This window comes from Meleagris gallopavo, chromosome 5, assembly GCF_000146605.3.
Source record: "Meleagris gallopavo isolate NT-WF06-2002-E0010 breed Aviagen turkey brand Nicholas breeding stock chromosome 5, Turkey_5.1, whole genome shotgun sequence".
In the NCBI taxonomy this organism is placed as follows: domain Eukaryota; kingdom Metazoa; phylum Chordata; class Aves; order Galliformes; family Phasianidae; genus Meleagris; species Meleagris gallopavo.
Window position 1 is genome coordinate 44,997,893 of NC_015015.2, and position 24,421 is coordinate 45,022,313.

Here is a 24,421-nt window from a genome sequence, read left to right on the forward strand (position 1 = left end):
TTTTTAAGCATATAAATTCCAACCATGTTTTGTGTGAAGGGTCTCAGTGCATACTGACATTGTGAGTGTCAGCTCCAGATCACTTTAATCAGAGAGTGGATATGCATGATAAAACGGATAAGGGACTTTAATCAAAAAATCCGCTGGTCTGGAAACGTGACGCACTCCACCAAACACACTTCATCCCACTTTTCTTGTGCCACTGCCAAGATTTTTATTTCATGAATATGCATTGGACATGATATTACATTAAAATGTGACATTGTTGTGTAGTGGTAGGGATTTAGAATTAGAATAAATAAATAAATAAATATACTTCTCTAAAGTTTTTTGTAATTGAACATTAGTATCATGTTGTGATTTTAGATATATTTATTCACCTACCTCCACCCTCCTCCTTTTCTCCAAAAATTCTTTTTGAATTGAATATTGAATTCCTCCCTTTCTGCTTAATAAGAAAAACAATAGTAACAGATAGATGCATTATTTAACTTTTTCCTATAAGCATAATGTATAGAGTACTCACCAAGGAATTGTATTTTTGCATATAAAGTACATGTCTGCAGCTCTGTGGCTGGGGGCATTTTTGCTTCTACAGCCAGGAATAACTCTAGCACAGAGCCCACACCAAAGTCCATTATTCTCTGTGCAAAGACTGCCTCTGAATTTTACAGGATTTGGATCATGTACCTAATAAACTGAGAAACCTTTTGGTTCCCCCATAATTTTGCTATGTTACATTGTTTCCTGGAAATTGATGAGGATTATAAAACTGAAATTTGCATCATTAAGCCTGTGCTAGTCTCAGTTTTGGAGTTGTATTATTTCATGTAGTTGGGCCAATCAGCTTTTAGTCACAACATGTAAGCATTTCTACATCTGTCTCATTGTAAACCCCCACCCCATGAATTCTGAGAACTGATTTCTCATACAATATACCTTGAAACACACATCCTGGCATGTGGTGAAGCATCCATCAGATTAAAGATGAATGTGTTTGCTGTCTTACCATTTCTCTGCCACAAACACATACAGGATGGCACTTGAAGAAAACAGATTTGTCTAAATGGAGTGGGTTGCATCTGAAAAAAAAAATGTGGGGCAGGTCTAAGTGGGTACAAAACTGTTGTCTTCAGTGGAGATGTGCTTAATTGCACGAAGGCTTTGCCTTTCAGCAGACAAAGACAGGTTATTACAAAAATGCTGGTGAGTAGCTTTGTTATGCATTGAGGCAGATAACCAGGTCGTATGAATTGTGGAACAGAGTTTTGATTTCTTCTTTTCCCCAATCTAGGTGATTTGGGTTAAATGAGAGAGAATGATGCTGCCCTTCTTTCACTTCTGTCTTGAAATCTGTAGAAGAAAGCGTGTTAAATGGTTAGCGAGTTCTCCTTACTATTATTTTTAAGCTGGGGAGAACTGAGACTATTTACTAGCTGAGGACTGTTGTGTATTGGTTGTTCAGTGAGGATCTCTTCTTGTAATGGATGCTTTCCGAGACTAATTTTAATTAAACTCAAATAAACAAAAATCATAATTACCTGACTAATGATCTGGAGCACCAGTATTTCATTACCTGTGTTTTTCAAATGTAATAGAGAGGCTGCACAGAGCTTGCTTGCTCCATGTGGAATCATATGGGATTTTTAAGCAGTAACCAGAGAAGATGGTCTCATCTAGCCCTTAGCTTGTACTCCAAACTTCTGAAAGAGAGACAAAAAAAAAAAAAGCAACTATTGCCCTGACAAGGGCAAGCAATATTGGAGATAAAAATGCAGAGTTCTTTGAACAGCTTCTACACTAAAGTTATGGTCATTTCAAATAGAATTCCTTTATGAGACTCAATTTCTCTAGAATTTATACCTGCAATATATATCTTCTGCTGGTGAAATCTTGACATTGTCCCAGATAGTTATCAGGAAGGGAAATTGAGACACTTTCAGGAATTTTACAGACACTTATTGGCGAATCTGTGTCAGGGAGTTTAGAACTTCCACTTTCTGCAATATTCACTTAACAGCATTGTGAGGACCTGGAACAATGGCAGCTCTTTTTTGCCTATTTTTAGCAGGTAAGGTGGTGTGAAGAACCATTTATCCTCAAACCTAGTTTTGGCACTTCTCGTCTCTTGCTCTGTTGCAAAATAGGAAATGTGGTACAAGTAATTCCTCAGGATGTTACTACTCTACTGAAGAGCTGGTCTGTGCCACTGGGAAAGAGATCTCACACAGCACCAGGGCTTGGTGCTCCTCACACCTGCTTTGGAGCCCAAAGTTTCCAAGGAGGCCTATGTCTTCTTCCTATAGTTTTGAGTGCAGAAGGCTCTGTGCAAACTGAAAGATGTCCTTGGGGTTTATACAGCTTCAGAGGGAGTACTGAGGGCTCACTATCAAGATTTATCCTCTCATAATCCATCAGCAGTAGGATCTTGTTGCTTTTAGTGTCTGTCCTTTTCTCTTTTAAATAATGCCTTTCTGAAAAAGACTTTTTAGTCTTTAGTCATGTTTGTATGGTTGTGATAATTTATAGAAAACAGTGCTTGTTATATGGAGCACAAGCTTGGTTTATTGAAAGCTCCTGTGATTTCTGAGCTCACACAGTGTTTCTAATTAGGAAATACTTTCTAATAGTCAAATTAAAGTTCTTTTCAGTTCTTTCAGTTCTTAGTGTCTGCCCCCAGACCTAAGTCATCTGAGTAAGAAGTTAAACCCTATCACTCCTCTATTGCCCACCTCATGATGTGACAGTGTCATAGCTTTTACTGTAACTAGGCAACTTAGGATGTGGATGGGATGGTAGCACAGTAGAGCAAGGGATACACTCTTCTGTGTAGATTTCAAAAGGGAAGTCATGACTGTGGAAATAGTCAAATAGTCAAGCTGTTAACAGATTATAAAGGACAATGACTTCAGTGGAGAAGCATTTGTGGTCTGGAATACCTATAGATTGTGGATGTGCACTTGTAGGAGAGCTTTTAGCAGCTGATAGAGATATCTGCAAAGACAGACATCACTCAGAACTGCCTAATTTAGAATGAAACATCCCCAAAGGAAATTACCATTACAAAAACTATTATTTAATATTAAAGGTAATTGTAACACAAGGGCATGACTCATGTCCTTGTGTTACAATTACCTTAATATTAAATGATAGTTTTCTGAATGGTAATGAGGGGAACTTAAATCTGAAACTCTTGCCTTAACCCTTGCTACTGCGTCTGGGAATTAATATTTCTAAAAGCATGTCTGTATAGTCTGTCACCTACTCATGAACCCTGTTAGTAATGGCAGGAGATGGAATACAGATGTATGTAAGTTGCTCTGAAAGTAGTGCCTCCTGTTTTTTTCCATGGACACTACAACAGATGCAAAGAACACAATATGCACTGTTTAATAGAGCAAATTTTCACTTTTTCACACTTTTTTTCAGTGTAGACACCACTGTTCACTATGCATTTTCACCAACAATGAATGGAAACCTGCAAGCTGTACTTATAAAAATCTGCACAAGTGTAGGTGACCTACTAGTACACCAGTGCTATGATGGGTTTTTTTGCTAGCAAAATGTTTCCCATGCAGTCCATCTTTCAGCAGCCTGAACAGATGGAAGTCAGAAAGTTCAAAATCTGAACTATATTATGGGTGTGGTAGGGCGGTCAATATGTTCCACAATCTTCAAACTGGTATGTGTTCTGTTATCATGTTGCTAGAGGAAGGTTGTCTTCTTCTCTGGTTTCCGTTTGAGACTTCATCTTAGCATCACCATGTAGCAGTCAGTAACAGTAGCAACATTGGTGCTGTTGTTTCTAACTCTTTGAAGCCAATATTCAGCTCCATACACAGTTTCCTGGTTGTAATCTGCTGATTGGTGTAGATGAGCTGTTGTCATTTAATGCTGTAACAGCTGTGCATGACTGTCCAGAATGTGGCTTGTTCCACATCATTGTCACCACTGCTGAAATGTACCACCTCACTGTGCTCTTTTGTCACAAATCTGCCATTTCGTCTCTGTAAACATTCAGCAAATGTCCATGAATGTTAGTGGGTGCAATCATTTCTACACAGAAGAATTCAGTGTTGCACCTGTGCTTCATACATACTTCTGTGTCAGACTACTGCTTTGCTGCCATCTGTCACACAGAGAACAAAAAAAAAAAAAAAAAGAGTGGAATAGTGGTGGGAGGGTTTAACCTCTACTACTACACCACCACCATCTGCCTCTGCTGTTGTAGGCCAACATAATAAAATAGGAGGCATTACTTTTGGATCGGCCCTTATATAATATCATTTTTTTTTGCAATACGTTCAAGAATTCTTACATTGTAGTCTGTTGTACTGAATAGTTGACCTTTACAGTCACCAGAGTACAGAGCAGATGCATTCTGTTGATATCATGAGCACTCTAGTGTGTTACACCTTGACAGACAGAAAGATTCATATCCTTATCCTTCTGTGCACAACTTTCTCTTCCTAAAATTCTTTCTTTGGTGTTTTTTCCTTTTTTATCCTTTTTTTTTTTATTCAGTTGCTACACAGTTCTGGCTTGTACAAAAAATTTTTACAAAGAAAACACAAACACATTTAATGTCCTGATTGTGCTCAAAGCTTTCTAACATCAGGTTTTCTATTCTGTAGAGCATTGCCTTTATAGTTCCCAGCACAAAACAGAGGACTTAGTTCAGAAGTAGCTTTACCATAACTTGAACATGACAGTTATCTTCCTGCTTATCAATATGTGATGTTTCAACTGATTCTGCACAGGTATCTTTGCTGCAGTCCTGTACCTGGTACCTAAGTAGAATTTATTATTTAGCAGTAGGGTGGAGTGTAGAACTTAAGAAAAATAATAAAAAAAATTTGACGTGCTTAGTCAGAATGAATAATTTTGCATTTTGTTATGCTATGTTGGGTCATCTTAATGGTTACATCATGTCATGCTTCATTATGTCAGAACCCATGATAGACAGTAAATGACAAAGCAGAACCACTGTGTGCAGTTTATTAAAAAAAAATATTAGAACTATATACTGTTTTCTTATCTATTTCTAGCTGTGATTTCAGCTAGAGAACTCCCATTGTGAATTCCTGTTATTAATTAACAGGTTGGGATAGCTGCAAAAAGCAGATAATTCTGAGATAGCAGCACAGTGAATTAAGGCAGATACCTCAGGATGAACTCAACTCTAAGAATAGGGTCTATATATGAAAACAAGTTTAAACTGGGAGATAGGATTGAGTATACCATCCTGCTCCATGATGGACGCTATTGCTAGAGTACACAGTACTACTGCTTTAACATTTTCCTTTGGATTTAGTTTGGGAAGAGAGATTTTGTTCTTATCACCTGAGAAATCAGACTAGGGCACGTGGTTTTGCCTGTAAGTGTTCATTTTGCTCTCTAATGCAGGAAGATTGCACAGGGTGTTCCAGGAGATGCGGTAGTTCTTTCTCCTTAGCAAACAACCTTCTGCATCAAGAAGGAGCCTTGTCCTGTTTGTAATCCTGCATTGTGCATAAGGTCTTGTGTGGGCCTAGAGCATGGGAAGATTACAGTGGCCATGGCAGAAATGAGATATATTGTAACAGCTCAGGTCCGAGCTCTCTGTTTTTTTCAAGTCCTTAAATATACATTCAGTTGATAGGGAACTGTCTGTATGGCAATGATCCAAGCTCTGAATACCCCGTGAATACATATTTACACGACAGATTTACATGATTTACTCTGGAGATCTTGCACAGTTTTCAGGCGGGGGTTTCCATTGCCTGAAATTTAGTACAGATCAATGGTATTTCCACTGCAAATTGGGTTCATTCTTCAGGCCATCAGAAGAAGCTACTGTAGATCAGGCAGGCTCAAGTGCAGACAGTCCTGCTGGGATTTCTGATAATTTGCCAGAAGCTGGTGAAGATGAAGAAATTCAGAAGGCCTTTGAGTTCTGGATGTAGTTTTAGCAGATCATAGTCTGCCCACAGAAATGTTTTGGAATGGTTTGGTTGAGGTATTCAGGGGTTAATACACTACTTTTAGGCTTACTGATGCTTGCAGGCTGGCTGAGGACTTGTAGCTTAAGCAGTGATGTGCCTATACCTAGATTAAAGAGGCTCTGAGTTGTATGATAGCAAGATCATATTATATCCACAAACAGAGTTAATGTAAAACACAAAAATACCTCTGCACAGAAAATTTTCAGAACTGGAAGTTTGCTTTGTCTTCCTTTTTATGGAGAGACACTGAAGGTGAGTATTACTCACCTGTCAAAGAATCCAGCTGCACATCTAACTCCTCCATTATGTTGCACAAAATGAGAAAGGAGCATCCCTTTATTTATTCTTTGCTCAGCCCTTCTGTGGGTTCAGGAAAGCTGTAGCAGGGCTGCTGATGTGCATCAGGTACTCAAGAGATGCATTTCAGATCTGACAGCAGAAGGCAGGTTTCTGCAGTGTACTGGTTAGCAGTTACTATGTGCATCAGGAGGGATAATCACACCAGACCAGCAAAGTACTTCAAGATCTGCTTACCTTGGAGCATACAGGCAGTCTAATTGACTTAACTGAGATTACATACAGGCTTAAAGTTAGTTATATGCTTTGCTGGATTTGGGCATTAATCCTGTGGCCTGAAACCTATGAAAGCTTTCCAGTGAACTGGAAGGCCACTGAAATGAGTTTCCTTGGAAGGCCGCTTCCCCAGGAACAAACACTACAACATCCTGCAGTACTTTCTGAGGAGCTGGATCTCCTGACAGGGAATGGCTGACCTGCAGTTCTAACTGGACCTTACCAACTTGTTCCTGTCCCGTCTTCTTTGGAGTATGTCTTCTTGGATTTTGCTTATCATCAAATTTAAGGATTATCTTAGTCAATGAAAGCACTGTGATTGGTTCGCTATCAGTGATGCTCATTCAGAATCATGAAATGTATACTGTTGTGATTTAACACCAGTTTATGGCTTGAGAGAGAGGGGTAGCAAAACATCAGTATGAAGCTTGCAATTTTATTGCTGAAATGTTAGAAAAAAAAAAGTAGGGTAAGGAAACTACAAAAAGTTAAATCTTCATTTTTATCATTGTGAAATGAATTATTATTTTTAGGACTAAAAGCAGTTTCAGGTATTACACCTGATCATTCAGTTTCCAACTTTTGTAACATAATCGTCTCACCTTCCTATTTATAAAGAAGAAACAAAACACCAGAATGATTATTTTCATGTTACAAATTTCTGAGGATCTTTTTTTTAATATACAGTTATTTTTCTCATTTAATATTTTGCATTGTCATCTTATATTTCATTCATTACCTAAAATACACTTCTTGCTTTCCTTTCTGGGAAAAAAAGCAACAGTAACAACAACAAAAAACAGCAGAGAAAAAATGAATGAAACAATTATACCTATTTTTTTGTAGTTGTGGAAGTTGTGATAGCATTTCTCCTACAGGTAACATAAGAATAAAATTTGGTTGTAGTTCAGCATTGCTTCTACATCCCTTCCTATAGTATTGATTCTACTGTTATATAGTACTGAGTTTTTCCTGATATGCCCACAGTGAACTATCTTGATGTACAAGCAGTGGAATTTTTGGGATCCACACACAGATATAAGAGAATTGGGCCATGAGATATCTAAAACTCTGCGACAACTCATCTGAGAGATTGCAGGACTTCAGCTGAGGTGGAAATTATGGCTGACTTGCATATAGATACTGCTTAATCTGCTTTGGCAATATGAAATGTGTTGTTCCCAATCATTAATATTTTATTTGATTCTGAGAAATGAGTCTAAGTGATTTGGCTCCTTGTCTTTACCAGGAAGCTAAAATAGTGAAGCTGCCCTCAAGATTCAGCCTCATCTCGCTCTGCTAATTGTCCTGTCACAGCTATCAGGATCCCTGCTCCTTAATTTCCAGAAGTTTTCCCATGGAAAGAAAATCAGCAGAAATCTCCTTGGCTTGAAAACCACACAGATCTTGATGCATTTCTGCTCTTTGGATGGGAGAGCTGTGGCAATATAAATGAAGAAAAGAACAAACTTTCTGCTATAGAAATCATGCTGTTTCTTCTTAGGTCCGGAACCTTCGGGAAACTGCACACCATCATTTGAGTCTTAGGCATGGAAAACTTGCCTGGAGTGGGTTAATTTTGGAGATTATTTAAAACAAAAATATTCCTTCCTTCCTTTTCTCTTTCTGTCTTTTTCCATTTTCCTCCCTGACATGGTAATACAACTCACCAGTTCACCAGGTTCTGGAGAATTTTTCAGATAGTTTACTCTTAATTGGAAAGGTATAATTAGGGTAACTGCTTGGAGGATGCTTGAAGTGCTAGATAGGCTTAGCTATTTTTATGGTTTCAAAAGAGAAAGAAAAAGCCCACTCTTTGTTTGGTGGATGTTGTGGAAAGCCTAGTGCACAGGAGATGTGTGTTAGCTTTTCGGTTGATACTACACTGAACATGATACTGAATAGGCTGTGTATTTTGAATTTTATAGCACTGCCATGTGAAATTATGTGCAGAATTAAAAAATATAGACTACTACTATGTTAAGAAGCCAAAAGTTAAGAACCACATTTTTCTTTCTAGTGGGTTGATGCACAGTAACTATCTCAGCAATGCTGTTCTGCTTTTACCTGTTACTTCATGATACCCTTCTTGCTGGTATTCCCAGTTGCTGAAGTGATTCCTTTGCACCTTCTACCCGTTGGTATCTAAGCTACTGGGGTAATGCTGCAGTACATCCTGGTATGAATGCAGTCTGCTGCTTCATGTTTATGACTCGCTGACATTTACTGAAAAATATCACCTAACTGCAAATTAAGAGCTTCTGCTTATTTTAGAGCTATCCTTATCTCTACTGGGTGCTATCTGGGAAAGGGTCAAGATGGATATAAGCCAGTAAGACTGTGATGCAGATTTTGTATAGTTCTAGATTTAAGTCTAAGATGTTCCATATAAAATTAAATAATATCAATAGCAAAAAGAAATCTAAAGCACACCTTACATATTTATACATTTGGCCAATGAAATGAGTAGCTGATATTGTCTCCATGTGTCCTTCTTGCTGTCTCTTTTCATTTGAGGAAAGAGGTCTGGATGGTTTCAAGTCTGGATGATTGCACTTCCAGATCTGCAATTGCTGCACTGAATGCTGCTGCTATCATAGAAGGGCTGTGGGTGACCTGTGTGATGTCTGAGAAATTGTGTTTGCAGTTGGTGGTTTGTCACTTGTACCAACATCAGTGCAAAGGCAGTGTGGAGACAAATTGCTGTTGTCCTTCTGAAACCGATAGTGTCTGTTTGGCTTTGCAGTTCATGTGAGTGCAACTCTCTCATAAGTGTTGCACTGTTTGGAAATGACTAGTATCAATGCAGAAAAGGTCTGATTGAATGGAGGTTTAAGTTTCTGGTTCCTTAAATAATAGAATCATAGAATGGCTTGGGTTGGAAGGGACCTTGGGGATCATCAAGTTCAAGCGCCCCTGATGTGGGCAAGATTGCCAACACTTGATCAAGTACTAGATCATGTTGCTCAGAGCCCCATCCAGCCTGGCCTTAAACACCTCCAGGAGGGATGGAACATCCACAACCCGTCCCAGCACCTCACCGCTCTCTCTGTAAAAACCTCCCCCGACATCTAATCTAAATCTCCTTTTGTATAAAACCATTCCCCCTGGAGAGCAGGGCTTAACTGGACACTTGCTGCAGGGATGTTGCAATCTTTGTTGTGGTTCCAACAGTGAGGGTGAAGCTGCAGGAGCCTTGGAGGCTCCTTGTCTTTTCGCCTTTGCCACTTTGTAACAGGGACGGTGTGTGCACACAAATTCCTGCAGTGCTGACTACTAAGGCAATATATATCTGCTGTCTGGAGTGAGAGAGCAGAAAGATTCATTGCAAAGCTGATGAGGCCCTGTGATCTTTGATGCCTGTTGGTGTAAACATTGAAAAGACCTTCAAGTTATAGCACCTCTCCAGGCAGCAAACAATATGGAAACATTAGTGACCATCATTCTCACCAGGGGCTAACGGAAGGAAAGATTTGTCCTTCTGTGTTACCACAGAAAGCTTCTCCTCTTAGCTAGCTTGCTCATTTATAACTGGGGTTGGAAAGTGCAAACCAAAATGAAACCTGCATTAAAAGAATTTTGTGGGCTGTACAAATCATAAGGGTAACTACTTCACAAAATACTGTCAACTGAGGCATATATTTAAAAGGTTAGATAAAATATCTCCTACCCGCTTTTTTCCAGTTCTTTTCTTTTTATAGTCCACTGCAAAACAACAATAGATAAAAAGGCTGTATATAATGCATGTATTTTTTTTTTTTTTACCTTTCCCAAAGGAGTCTCTGTGCTTCCCACACTAATTGTAGGTTTTTCTGAAAATGCAGCATGAATCATTTATAAATAAAGAGACTTTAAAATCCCTAAAAGACTCCCTGAGGTATTCAGTATTTCAGCATAAAATAACTGTTAAATGGAGTTATTCTGAATTAGCTTTTACTGGAAAGTGGGGAAAATAAAGTTTCTTTTCACTGTGAATGTGCAATAATCTTTTACACAGCTACCCAGGGTAATTGACAAGCAATTTTCATAATTCAGGTTTTAGCAAAGAAATCATCTGAAGTGGCTAACATTAAATGAACAGTGCTGCTATTAAAACATAGCTTTCAAGAGAAACTGCGTGAGATGTCAGAACCGGGGTCTCTGTGTTGAGACCTTAAAACATAATTTGGGCTATAAAATAAAAACATAGACATTCAAGCTCCACAACAAATTTATACGTACACCCTCCTTACACATGCATGCTATGCATGCACTTAAAAGTAATAAAGAAGGATTTCTTCATCTTTCCCTTGAAATCCTGTGATTATTTTAGTGCACAGATAACCCTAGAAAGACAAGGCGCTCAGGAAAGGAAACTGATTTGTGTGACTCCTTTGGACTTCATAACCTTGACTGTCCATACCCACCGTGCAATCAGAGGTCACATTTGATCTGTGTGTGTAAAATTATGCAGAGGAAGCTTCCTCAACACTTTGTAGTTGATTGACAAATTGGTCTGTCACTCAAATACTCCTTCAACTTATCGTGAACAGTAAAGAAAATTATCTGTTCTGTGCATATGTGAGAAAAAGCCTGTTCATTAACCTCTAGACTGCTGAAGCTGTGGAACATATAATGCTTCAAGGAATGTGTACTCTATATGAAAAGTATGCAAAAGATACAGGTGTATACATATATTTCTATACATATATTTGTGTGTGACACATATAGGAACATGCATCCATAGTAGAGCAGCCCATATGATACATATATATTACTGTATATATTACATCAGTTTGTAGAGCAAACTTTAGGCACCCTTTGTGTGAGTTTTGTGTATGCAATAGCTACAGAAAGGTAAACATCCCTGAGATGCTTTCCACAACTATTTGGTACAGCTTGCCTCATAATCTAAGATGCCTTTGGCTGTTATCCATCAGATATCCTGCCTACACTGTAACTCCCAGATCCTCGGTTATTTACAAACATCAGTGTCTCACAAGTGCAAGGATTAACAGATAACAATTGCAGATAACAATAAAGGCAGGGGCTGATTCACTCCAAGGGTTAAGCAGAGTCAGCTTGGATAGATATAGTGGAGCTGGGCCTGTTTATGTCAGCAGCAAATGCAGTTTTACATACCATGTGATACTCACCTTGCATCCAGGTCCTTCAGCTTGGGGAAATTTTTGCAAGTCATGTATATGTACACGTCTCTTTTGTACCCTTGCTAACTGCTAGTCTACGTGGCGCTATTTATCTATCTAATCTAGGTAAGAAGAGCAGATCTCTCTGGGCATTTCTCTCTAAATTCTCTGTGTGTTGCTGAACCTTAACTATGAGATCTACAGAAAAAACCGAAGCTACAGGGTGATGACACGTGTGTGCTTTGTTGGTCTCTTTTCTTTTTAGTTTTTTGGTTTTTCTCCTAAAGCCCTTCACACTGGTACCAGAAAGCAGTGCTGAAGCAGACTCTCCTATTTCAAGCCTTATGAAAGTTCTGCTTGATGCCCTGTTTGACTGCTTCTGTACCAGCCCTGGTGTTAGATAACACGGGAGAGCAAGCCTAGAGAGGGAGATTTTGACAGGATGAGAGAACCCCTGATTTTGTGCAATGTATTTGCTTCAAATTTGTGTTGCTAAGTGGCATAGACTTGGGAATGGGGGGGGAAGGAACAGAAAGATAATTGATCTCAACGTAATTTTTATTTTCCTATACAAAACTTTTTTGCTTTTAGTATTTAAAATTTTTCTTTGCCAGTGGCTGACTAGCTTGAAGTCTTTGAAACACTGAGCTTTCTATAAAATCCAAATAATTCTCTGTAAATCAAAGTACTTGGCATGCTTGCTGCAAAGCCTGAAGGTTTTTTTTTTAATTTTTTTTAAGGTAATCTCTAGAAAGTAGTTTGTACTCATGTTTTCACAGTGATTAAATATGCAAAGTAATTTTCATGATTATCACCCCGTTCTGAACCAAATCAGATGCGGCTATGCTTCTCTTTGTACAAAGCCAGTTATTGGATCAGATTCCAAAACAAATCCCCTGAATTTGGCGGATCATCATTTTAAAAGGGGGCTTGTTAAGGTAATGATTAAATTAAACCACCCCTTTAAGAATATTTAGATCTGGTCCGCCAAGCGGAACGGTCTAATGGTTTTTAAATTAGAAGCCGCAAATGCTAGTGAATTTCTTTTGTGGGTCAAGTGGGTATTAACAAATGCTAAGACTGTTCTCTCTTTTGTCATCACCTTGAAATCTGCAAAGAAAAGCGAAGAGTGAGAAAGACACAAGGAGAGAAGCAGTGTTAGTATTTAAAATCAGAGCTTTTTAACCAAGGGCAGCTTCAGATTTACAAGGTTGGAGAGGAGAAGGTATGAGATGCTGCTGCTAGTAATCTCTTTATACTTCACTCTTGAGAGAGAGACTGAAGCTCGAAGCTTCAAGGAAGTGGAGAACCCAAGTGCATTTGATTCTGGCAGTCTTAAGCTATTGCAGAGGTGTAATAGCTTGCTAACCACAGAAGCGTGGATAACAACCCATACCTGTGGCTTCCAGATTTCTTAACCCTGTCAATTTAAAATGTGCTTTTAGCCTCATATGCAGCTGAGAGTTTGTGGCGTGGAGAGACAATTGTTTGCTTTTGTGGAGAGGATGGCTGGGTTCCTTCCAATGCCGGAGAGTTCTCTTTTGGATACCTAAGGCAAACTGTATTTGTCACTAGTATTTTTCATCCTCCAGCCCTAGCTGATAGTGGAGTTCTGTGAATATTGGATTTATGGGGCATAACAATCTCCCTGGTGGGAGGAAATCCACATTAAAATATAAACCTGTCAAGTCAGGTCAAGTCACGGCTAACAAAATACCAGTGCTGTTCTTCCGCGGTTAGTTCCTGTTCCTTTTTAGTCATACATAAGTTTCTGAAAATGGCACCTCTTGGGCCAAATTTTTTCTGTGCTAAAATGGTTTGAAAGCAAACTGTTGCATGGGGGAGGTCAGAGGTAAAATCTGATCTGCTCTGAGCAAATTGGAAGGAGAAATATGTTTCTGTTTATTGAGACAAAAATCCTTGTGGCCATTTTGTTTATGAATAACCTTCTAAAGTAAAATGGTTATGAGTGGAAAACTGGCTTGGGCTACAGAAATAACAATAAGCAGGGAGGTGTACTTCTGCAGGTGAAAATGTCAGTTTTCAGTTGACTGAATTATGACCCTTTAGAAATTACATGCTTTGGACATGCAATTCTGTATGGTTTGTGTAAGGCTTTTTGCTAAGGTTGTAAAATATGCTCTTAAGGAGAGAGATGCTCTGTATGTGCACACTGAGGGAGGGAGAAAGAGTAGGCTACCTTCATTGTGAAATGAGTATTTTCTGACCTGACAATGTGTTTAGGGAAGATGACTTACTATTCTGAGCCCTGGGTTTTTTCATTGCAAAACAAGTAAAGAGATCAAGCAAAGACAGGTTGGCATGCTCCTAACATGCTGGCTTCACTTCACTGCTTGTGCTCTCCTTACTGACCCAGAAAAGCTCCAGTGAGATGCTAGTAGAAAGTTTTGAAATATGAAAAAATTCATTAGGGGAGTGTTACTGTTTATCACCTCAGAATTAAAAAAATTCAAAATTCAAAATTCAGGCTTGATAAACAGCCTTAACCCTGTTCTTTATATTTTGGCATCATGATACAACTGTTTCTTGTTCACCATGCTGGTTTTAGATATATTTGCTTTCTTGGGAGGTTATATGGCAGTTCCATATAACCTTCAACACACTGTGCAGCAAACTAAGCAACAAAGCAAACCAAAGGTTTTGATGTGTGCAGCACTGAAAATGGTGCTGAAGGACTAGGAAGCAATTATAACATGTTCTACCAGTTAATTCCCCTCAAGTGGAAAGTTTTTGTTAATCATGGCCAGACTTCTCTCAAACAAAAATAGCAGCATACTCCAAATAAAAATCACTGGAAATAAATAATTGTACACAAAACTGAAGAAGTAAAAACATTTAGAGAGAAACAAAGAGGAGATTATGGTAAATATATGTGATCTATGATTACATATCTTAATTTGGGCTCCCCTCATTACCCTTTAATATAATACAGCAACCAGTAAGACTACTCAGTTTGTATTTTGCATGTGAGATTACGTTGCTATGTGATTTTGGTCAAGAAATTGGTAAAGTGTCTTGTCTTTCATATCACTGTTACCACTGCTGAAATGCACTATCCATCACCTCACTGTGCTCACATCCACTGTTTGATCTCCATAAACATTCAGTGACTGTCGGCGAATGTCAGTAGGTGCCATTTTTTTTTGCATGGAGGAGTTCAGTGATGCAGTTTTGCTCCATATTTTACATCTGACGCCATTTTGTCAGAGTGCCCCTCTGCTGCCGTCTGTCATACAGCAACAAAATGGAGTAATGGAGTGTTGGCAGGAGGGTTCAACCCCTACTGCCATACCACCACCATCTGCCTCTGATGTTGTGAGCCAACATAATAAAATTGGAGGCATTCATTAATTATGGAGCAACCCTTGCTACTTAAAGTTTGTTGTAGAGACCCTGTGAGTAATCAGTGAACCTGAATCCTCATTCCTGCCTTCACCAAAATAAAGGTGTGATTGGATCCTGGATTTTGGAGCTGACAGTTCAAAATAAATTCATCAGCAGGTTCCCATTTTCTAACAACATCAAAGAGTATTTCTTTACTTTTTATTTGCAAACTCCTTGGGAAAATGGCTGAATACTTTGTCAGGTGGAACAGATTATTTTCCACAAAGAAACGTAATAAATAGATGCAAGTATTATTTCTGTATCTATCAGAATTAAATGAGAATCAATAGTACTGATTTAAAATACCCTCATCTTTTCACCATTCTGGCCATAAAATAAACCTGAGAACTACCTTTTCTAACAGTGGATACTACAGAGCGAAATTCTGCCTCAATGTGCTTTCAGAGCCTGCACCGTCAGGGCAATGCTGTCCAAAGGGCAACACTTGCTCCCAAAATTTTGCACATGAAATCTGTGGCCACAATTGTTTTCAAACTTAAATCACCTGCATAAAGATGGAAACCAGGTGGACAGTCTGTTTTAAATTCAACCATGTTATGGTTTAAACAGGCTTTCATATGAAAATAAAGATTGCATAATTCCACAGAGATATAAAATGGATATGAATGCCAAGAATTTTTTGGTTTATGCTATAGTTAGAACATTTGTTTGAGGATTGAAGCTTGCTATTTTTAGGTATCTCACCTGGCATCTAACTTTCTCTGCTGAGCTGTAAGGTTAAAACTCTCCTTTTGGGTTATCTGCAGAAGGGATCAGGACTGCACAGTGTGCCCTTGATCCCTGCTCAAAACAGCCGCTGACGTCAGTGTGAGTTTCATGTGCAGATTAGAGCTGTGTAAGCTCTTTGTAACAAAATCTGAGGTTATGCAAAAACTGTTAATAGTTTAGAGCTTCCATATGGAAATAAACATGGGAAAGTTTTATGTAGCATTTGAATAACAAACTTTGCAAAGAGAAGCCTCAATTTGCTTATCTAGATAGTCAGGATTTCCTTTTAATGGGTGCCATGGTTTTGCCTTCAGGTTTTAAAAAATGTGAATTAGAAGCAATACCCTTGCTTTTGAACTTCACCAGTAAATCTTTAGGGGTGTGATAGATGTAATGTGAATGTTTTTTGATCAAAACTTTGAATGCCAGAAATCTGGGAAGTAGAAAAAGAAAAAGTGATAGCAGGGTCCAAATAATTAGTTTAAGTCTTAGATTGCAAGCAACTTAACAAAATAACTGGCTGGAGTCAGGTTTTTGTTCTATTTTGTTGTGTGTGTGTCCTGATTGGCACATACTCAGAGCAGAACCTGAGGAATGGGAATATAGCACTGAGAATTATAAATTGCAAATTGGTCTAAAGACTAAAACCAGCATAACTTGCAATGCTGAATCAAAGACATAAAACTAAAAGTAGTCATCTGTTGTGGCAGGTGAGAAAAGGAGCTTTCCTTCTAAATCTTTACAAATTAGGGGATCTATGTGTATAATATTTTCATTGACTCTTGGAATGTGTACAATTTGCATCAAGCGACAGATTCCTGATATCTGTGACTGAATTCTCTGAGCAAGGAAGGCAAAAGTAAGACTACGGACTCCTATCAGGATGGCTGTTTTTTTTTTCCCAGCACTGTAATAAAATGACCTAATTAAAAATTGCAAAGGGTTATTTACCTGCTCAGACAGAACTGGGTATCCTTAGAACAATTATAGTCTATTAGTAAATATTATACATTTTAAAAAGATTTATAAATATGCATTTAACCAAAGCATTCATTCTGGTCTCTTAGATAATTAATATGCATTGGAGAACTTTCCATTAAAGACTTTGACTCTCTCCTTTTCACTTTAAAAAGCAAAGGAGTTAAAGAAAAAAATAAAGAACAATTCAGCCCCTTGAATAATGATAGGCTTGGAACATAAACCATAAAAAGCCAGGACATAGAAACTTCATTAAAACTTAGGGCTGGAAAACTTGTTCTGTGAAGCTGATTTACTTTTTTCTTCTTCTCCTCCTTGACAGCTGGAATTAAAGGACAAAGTGTCAGTTTAAAATTAAACTTCCTGGCTTTGGTCCATTTGTGTTGCAGCCTTAATCAGGAAGAAATAGTTCTGTTGAGGGTCATATTATTTTTGGCCCATTGGAGAGATGCTGAAGGTGAACAAAAGGGCGCAGAGCTTTAGGCAAGATGTTCCCAGGAGTGAGCTGGGGACTACATCTTTCACCTCAGAAGGGTTACTGACACAGGGGTTCCATCGCTGCGTGGAAGCAGGACTGTTTTAGGAGCTGCAATCAGTGGTACATGTGCTTCTATGGGGACAACTTGACTTTCAATTAGCTTTTAGTCAACAGCTAACTCTCCATGTGGGGTCCAAATATCTGCCTTGCTTTTCTCATATGGGAGTCAGCATTTTCGTAGTCCATATCTGAAGGTAGGACTCTGTGCTCTTGGACAGAGGACCAAAAGAGCAAGGGAGCTCTGATCATGGAAGGCACACCACAAATGAATGCTGAATTATGGAGATGGCGCTTTGATGTTTAGTATGGTGTTTGGATGAGATATTTCTCAAGCACTTGGCTTTAAATGGACATTTTTGTGTTTAAAGAAAAAAAGTGGGAAATATAAACTGCAGAATGAGATTCAGTTGGAGCCATAAGTATTAGTCTATGTCTTATTTCCTATCCAATTTGTTGCATAAATTGTGGGAGGTTTGGAGCAATGCTACATCTACCACAACCATTTAGAGATTTATAAACTTAGCAGGCTTCCTAGAGGGCTTGGCTTTGCAAAATCTACTGCTGGGGAAGAACTGTGCAGGTGTTATGGGGGATGGAAAATGCACACAACTACAGCTGTTAATACAGCTCGTGGCTTCCCTGCTTGGGCCCAGTGTCTTTATCTGGGTCTGTAGTATGTGCTTTACTGGACAGGAGAAACCAAGAGTGGCCAGAGCATGTGGAAATATTATAAATTCCTCAGCTATTTTGATAAGATAGTTCAAACCACTTTTTCCCAGAAAAATTTGTGTAAAAGTGAGAAAATTCAATGATTTTTTTCCTTAATTTTTTCCAGACTTTCATAGCTTTGAAGATTTGGAGCTATTTTGAAATTGAAATTTAAACAAGCTTTGCCAACTGTCAGAATCTCCACATGAGATGTTTTAGTGTTTGATAGCAAACTCAGGCCAATAGTTAATGATTCACAAACATCTTCCTAAAACAGGGCATGCTTGAAAGCTCTCTGAGAACCATAGAGAAAATTTAAAATGATTTCTGCAGATTTTGCATCGTGCTCATGCTAAATCATAAAATTCATTCAGAGCTTACCCTGCTTGCTGAAGAAGAGAGACCTTTCTTTATTTCTCTAGGCACAGAATGATGTGATTTTATTCTGTTATACAACTGAGGGAGTGATATACTTACTGAAAGATGAATTCTGATCTCCTGAAGTAGCACTAAGCTAGGGTGTCTCTCACATTCTCAGACTGATGTGTGGGGACATACTTTCTGCTTCATAGAGTATGTTAGCATGATGGCACAGAAATTTGGAATGAATATAATTCCTGCTGTATCATGGCCCTCATGAAAATGAGATTGTTTATCTTGTAAGGGTGTTCTGGCAAACCAAGGATTAAATATGAGAAATAAATGCTCTTCAGTTTTATGAGAGCAGCATGTTTCTGAGCTTTGCTTTTTTTTTTTTTTTTTTTGGTATAACCAAGGATAGCGTGTGAAAGGAACCAGTGACAGAAAGATAAATTTCTTTAGTGTTATATCAGAGAACAAATGTACCCAGATCTTTAATAATGGACAAGGACATTCTGTTGACTTTTTAGTTTGTTTTATTATAGGGATGCTATTCATGCTTCCAAAATTAAACTTATTTCAGCACCTCTATTTTAAATTCTCTTTATTCCTGCTGAAGAAAATGCTAGCATGCTCCATCCATTTCCTGGAGTGCTGAAGGTTTTTTTGTTCTGTTTGCTTGTTTGTTTGTTTGTTTCTAGAAGGAGATGCTTTATTGAGATTTCTTTCTTCACTGTTTGCTACCTAAACTCTGTCTCTTGGTGTGAAATTTTAGCTGAATCTTTCAGGGTGTCACCATACATCATTATTTTTTTCATTCTTGTAATAAAATGTGAGGATTTCTATTAGGATCCTAGACTTGAGATTAGAAAACCCAGCATTTATTTTTAGTTCTGCTGAAGATTGTCTGGTGCTCCTTGGCAGTGTTAAGCTCCTCAGGTATTTCTTCAGTGACTTCTTTCTGTGCTTTGAGTTCTGGTGGTACCTGCTGGGGGAACTAAGAATGCCCACAATGCCTATCAAAGAAGGCCAAATGGACAGTGTGCCTATTCCACATGTACCACAGTTCCTAGTCTTCCGTACCAATCTAAAGCAGTATGTGAGGCTCAGTGAATTAGCAGGAAGAGCTGAAGAACAGATGAGTTGCCCGGTAATGGGCAGGTGGGAACAGGAACTTCTTGGGCAGTTGGAATGAACCACCAGAGATTGTCAGGTAGTGTCTTTCATACCTGAGTCTGTAAAATACTTTTTTGCACACTTTTGTTTGTTCATCCTCTCTCCCTAGATGTCTTTTTGTTTAAGGCAGGAACTAGGAGCATGTGCACATGTTTGAGAGTGTGTGAAGGGCTGTTTTTAGCTTCCTTGTGTCTCTTAACTAGGCAAAAGAGGACTATCAAACTTGGAGAGACATTCGTTCTATGACTTGTTTATCCGAGTCACAAAAATCTAACATGAAAGTCTGGCCCTAAAGCTTTTCAAGTATGTAAACCCTGTTCTTAACTACATAAACTTAAGTTCCTTTTACCAAGCCTGAAAATTAGTTCTTGGACTGCTCCAGTATATTTTCTTTCTCTCCCTCCCCTGAGTCTTTAAGACTGGGATGTCTGGTGTACAGCTGCCGGCAAGCACTCCAGGTGCACTGGGGAGGATCAATACACAGATAGTGCCTATTCAGGCATGCACACCCACCTGAGGTCCATGTCCAGGAGTTGCATCGTATTGTTACATTACTGTGTTCAGTGGTTTGTATTTAATATTTTTAAAATGAGAGAATAGCAAGGAATAAGAGAAGCAGAGCTATTGTTTCATTTGTATGATTCCCAGAGCTTTTATCTATTCAAACATGTTTAAAGAAATAATTCTTCAGAGCCATTCTGGTGTTCCATTCTGTTGTACAACCAGAGTCTTCTGAGAATCTTTTCTTGCATTTAATGGTTTGAAGGAACAACAGTATGCAGTATTACTATACTGCTAATATTTACTGGCTAACTTGAACAAATATCTTAGCCAGAAAGTGTATTAAAAAATCTGCTTCTGAAGCAAACCAAAATAAATCATACAGCAATGTTTTATTATACTATGTTTTAGATACAGTTAAGGTTCCAGACTATCTTACATGCTTTGAGTAAGCACACTGTTCCACCAGCAGTCTAGACTAGTTTTCTCTCTGGCTTGTTTTTCATCATTTTGTCGGATGCTATTTTTATAGATTTCTCTCTTCAATAAAAGTCCTCACTTTCACTAATTTAACATTAATTTGTGATTGATCTTTTCTGAGGTGGAGGAATAGGGTCGAAGCATATATTGGCATCCTGATGGTTTGAGCTGGTCACTGCCAGCTCTTGATCAGCAGCCAACTTTTCAATTAGGAGGTGAGAGCAAGTGATCTGTGCTGTTTTTGCCGTTTATCTCATCTCTAAGGAGAGACACATTTTGCCTTTCTGAAAACAGCTTGGAAGACTCTGCAGTTCAAGTGCATTTTGATCAGTGACTGATCTCTGCCTCACATCTGAAAAGTTCACTAGGGTTCTCAGCACCTTTCACAATGCTTGGAGGTGAAGATATGAAACACAAAAAATGATCTGAGTAGTTATGATGATAATACCAGGAAAAGGTAGACTGGTGAAGCAGCTTAAGATATTATAATTAAAAAAGAAAAGAAAAGAAAAGTAGTGTATATATATATATATATAAAATGGGTAATTTTCTTCTCTTAACCTGAGGACAAAAACTTTATTACTCTTTAAACTCCAATATTGCACCAATTAAATTCCAACTTAAGAACTAAGGTTTCCAGTCCACTTTTCATTTGAAAACATACCTCTTATTCTTGTTCCCAGACATCCCATAAGAACAACTTTTTATTCTTTTTTTTTAATCTTCATATTTCCCATAATTAAAAAGCATGAAGGAATATTAAGTTACAGAAGCTTTGGCAATATGCTTTCAGTTTTGCAAAAGCACATTCTTGAATTAATGCTATTTTCTCATACAAGAAATAATATATATTATTAAAAAAAAAGAAACTTCAAACTCTTTTCTTTTTTCCTGCTGCATTTGACTTTTCTACCTCACAGCTCAAATTGCTTTTTTTAATCAAAGCAGTAATGGAAGAACAGTCCTTATACTCAAATGCAATCACATTTAATCATATTTAATATCCTTATTTCTCAGCTGATCAGACTCTAAAAATTTGATTGCTTTAGTTTGTCTTAAAACTTTAGTCAAGCCCAGTAAAGAAGTGTATTTTTGTTGTTAGTGTGTTCCAATTGTATGGCTTCTTAAGTTGCTCGAGCTTTTGTCTACTGTATTGTGGAACAAAAATTTCTGAAAAATATCTGTAGCACTCTCACAGTGGAAACACATAGATTAAAATGGTATGATTTTAGCCACACATATTAAATTTTTGCATAAGCAAAAATGAATTGACTTGATAATTCATTAGCCTTTATGCTATAAGAACCAGCCTCTGATTTGGAGAGAATATATTGTATTGTTGCATCATCCTTTTCTGGTGTTTTGTCTGAAATTGCTTCTCAGCAATGGGAACATATTCTGAGTTGTTTTACTCCCTGATAAATCCATAGTAATTCCAGTCGACACTAAAGACTTCAATTTCTGTCTGCAGTTTTCATTTTCAAGCTGTAAACAAAAGGCTGTAGCTGAAGTGATGACCCTCATCAGATCTTTTGACTACCTTAAATTCCATTATAATTTCTGTAATTACCTTCTGAGCTCCAGAACATAATCTCTTTATAATGCTCAAAATGCTTCCTTCCTACTTGTATTAGTGTAAAGGTAAACTGCATGTTCAATATGTCAGAATTTCTTTTGATTTATAGAATGTGGGCTCCTTTATTCTCAAACTGGATTATGCACTTTATACGAGAACACATTAGTTAGAAGTCCCAAGCATGAACAGCACTGATGATGATGAAACATGCCCAAAGACCACATGCTTTAAAAACAAAACTTTAGAGACCCATTTGCCTGGTGTGAACTGGATGTAGATAAATACTTCCTTGAAATCTCCTATGTGGATGTACTACTTGCAGCCTTACATTCATGTGAATGCATGGAACAATAATGTTTTCCATATAGACTGAGACTGCAGAAAATGCTAAAGATTGATCCTTCCAGTCCAGCCATATACATAAAATTTGCTAAGCCCCAGAACTGAACAAAACTAATAAAATATTCCATTCATTTGTAATTTGACGCATATGTCTTCAGTGGATGAAAAGGAACAGGAAAGGAAAGGTCAGGCTTGTACTGAAGAACAGCATCAAGTTTCTATGGGTTCTTAGAGCAATCTTAGAGATTGATCTTTGGATTTCTGGAGCTGTTAGATCATGATGATTCAATAGGCATATCTAAACTGTAGGAAAGTTTCTTTTGAGACATAGCTTAACAGCAATGAGAGGTAATCAAAAAGGAGTGCATGTTGTCTGTGTTGGCATCGGAAACCAGGCTCTTGTATGGAAATATAGTTTCACTGATTTATCATGAAGGTGAATCTATAAAATGGTGGACACTTCTGGGGAATCTGGCATACTGCAGACGAAAGCTTTATAATTTTTAGGCCACGTTAACATGGCTTTATGGTTACTTTCTTGGATGCAGACTTGTTTTCCAGAGAACACTTATTACCTTCTGTGAAATTCATTCTACGTGCAAAATCAAAATAAGAAATAACAATAAAGAGGGAGCGTATCTCCATTTGCCAGGGTATAACATCCTTATAAGGTATTCCTGGTTGTTGCTGGTGTATGTCTATCCAGCCATGCCATAGCAACAGTTAGATAAGGTAGAAAAAGTGCAACACTTGACAGAGGAAGTGTACTTTTAGCATGTAGCATGGCTGTCCTCCATTGCCTTTCCTTAAGTCCCCTGTGTTCACTGCTTGGCAATTTTGGGGGCCATTACAGATGTAATCTCTGTAATTTTCAAACAATCTTTCAGGGGAAAAACAATAGTAGTACATAACCTCATGTCTTGATTATGTTCCAGTTGGCTAGCAGTACTCTGCCTTCCATTGTTCATCCTGTTGTTTCACTCTGATTTTGTGTTTGAGCTCATTTTAGTAGCCAAAATTATTGTACCAGGGTGCTGCATAGTTACTATATTCCACTTGAGGGGTGGATGAGTTTTGAAGGTAATGTGAAATGATTCTCTCTTAGCTTGCAATATTGTTTGGGGCAGAAAGCCCTGCATTGATATAAGATGATGATTTAAAGTTTGGCAGACGTTGAGTAACAGTTACCATGCGTTTTTCCTCCAAATTCTCCTAATTCAACTTAATAGGCAAATCATGTTTTCTCTCTGCTTTTCTGATCATCCTCCATTAACCTGCAGTCTTTGATAAATATGCATTGCCTCATAATGTTGCATAAACATTTTTTAGATGGCAAATAGAGAGTAAACAAAGCTCAAGTTAAAATGATATTAAGAACTTTGATGGCTTATTAATCATTTATACAAAGCTTATTAATCAAATGGATACTTTAAAACAAAACGCTTCCAAAATCAGAGAACAGAGGCAAAGCTGGTCTGATCTCTCTTAGGACATGAAGGCTGGTGGGAGCCAGTTCTCCATCATTTTTTAATCCACTTTCAAAAGTTTAGACTTCAGGAACAGGAGTATACCCCAGTACTTATTCACTGATCACTGGCTCTGTCTAGACATGGGTCTTTCATTCAAGAGCTTTGCTTGTTCTTGATGTAAAATATTATTAAACTCAAAAGCCTGTCTTTCTCTTCCATTATGGTTTTCTTCCACTTTCTTTGCTCTGTCATTTACTGCTAAGTGAATGGTTTTCTTATCCTCCATTCAAAGCCTGATCAAACGAGTGCTTTTAATTTGGCTTTGTACACCCAATAACATATGATTTAAACACAAACTTTCCTCTCACTTCCAGATTAGCTCTCCCCTGATTGAAGTTTCAGCACTCTGAATGTAAGCATGGCATTACAAATGTCTGGTCCAGTGGCTGAGGGAGTGCTGGGCTGAGATGAAAAAA

At 38.0% G+C, this 24,421-nt stretch overlaps 1 protein-coding gene across 1 annotated transcript in view; it reads left to right on the forward strand.

Moving 5' to 3' along the window:
• The first annotated feature begins 19,413 nt into the window (after window positions 1–19,413).
• The window catches only part of VRK1 (VRK serine/threonine kinase 1), a 141,598-nt gene continuing 136,590 nt past the window's right edge, over window positions 19,414–24,421 (forward strand). Inside the window, exon 1 of the mRNA XM_031553784.1 lies at window positions 19,414–19,551. Coding sequence (XP_031409644.1) covers window positions 19,414–19,551 — 138 coding nt within the window. The remainder of the gene's footprint in view (window positions 19,552–24,421) is intronic.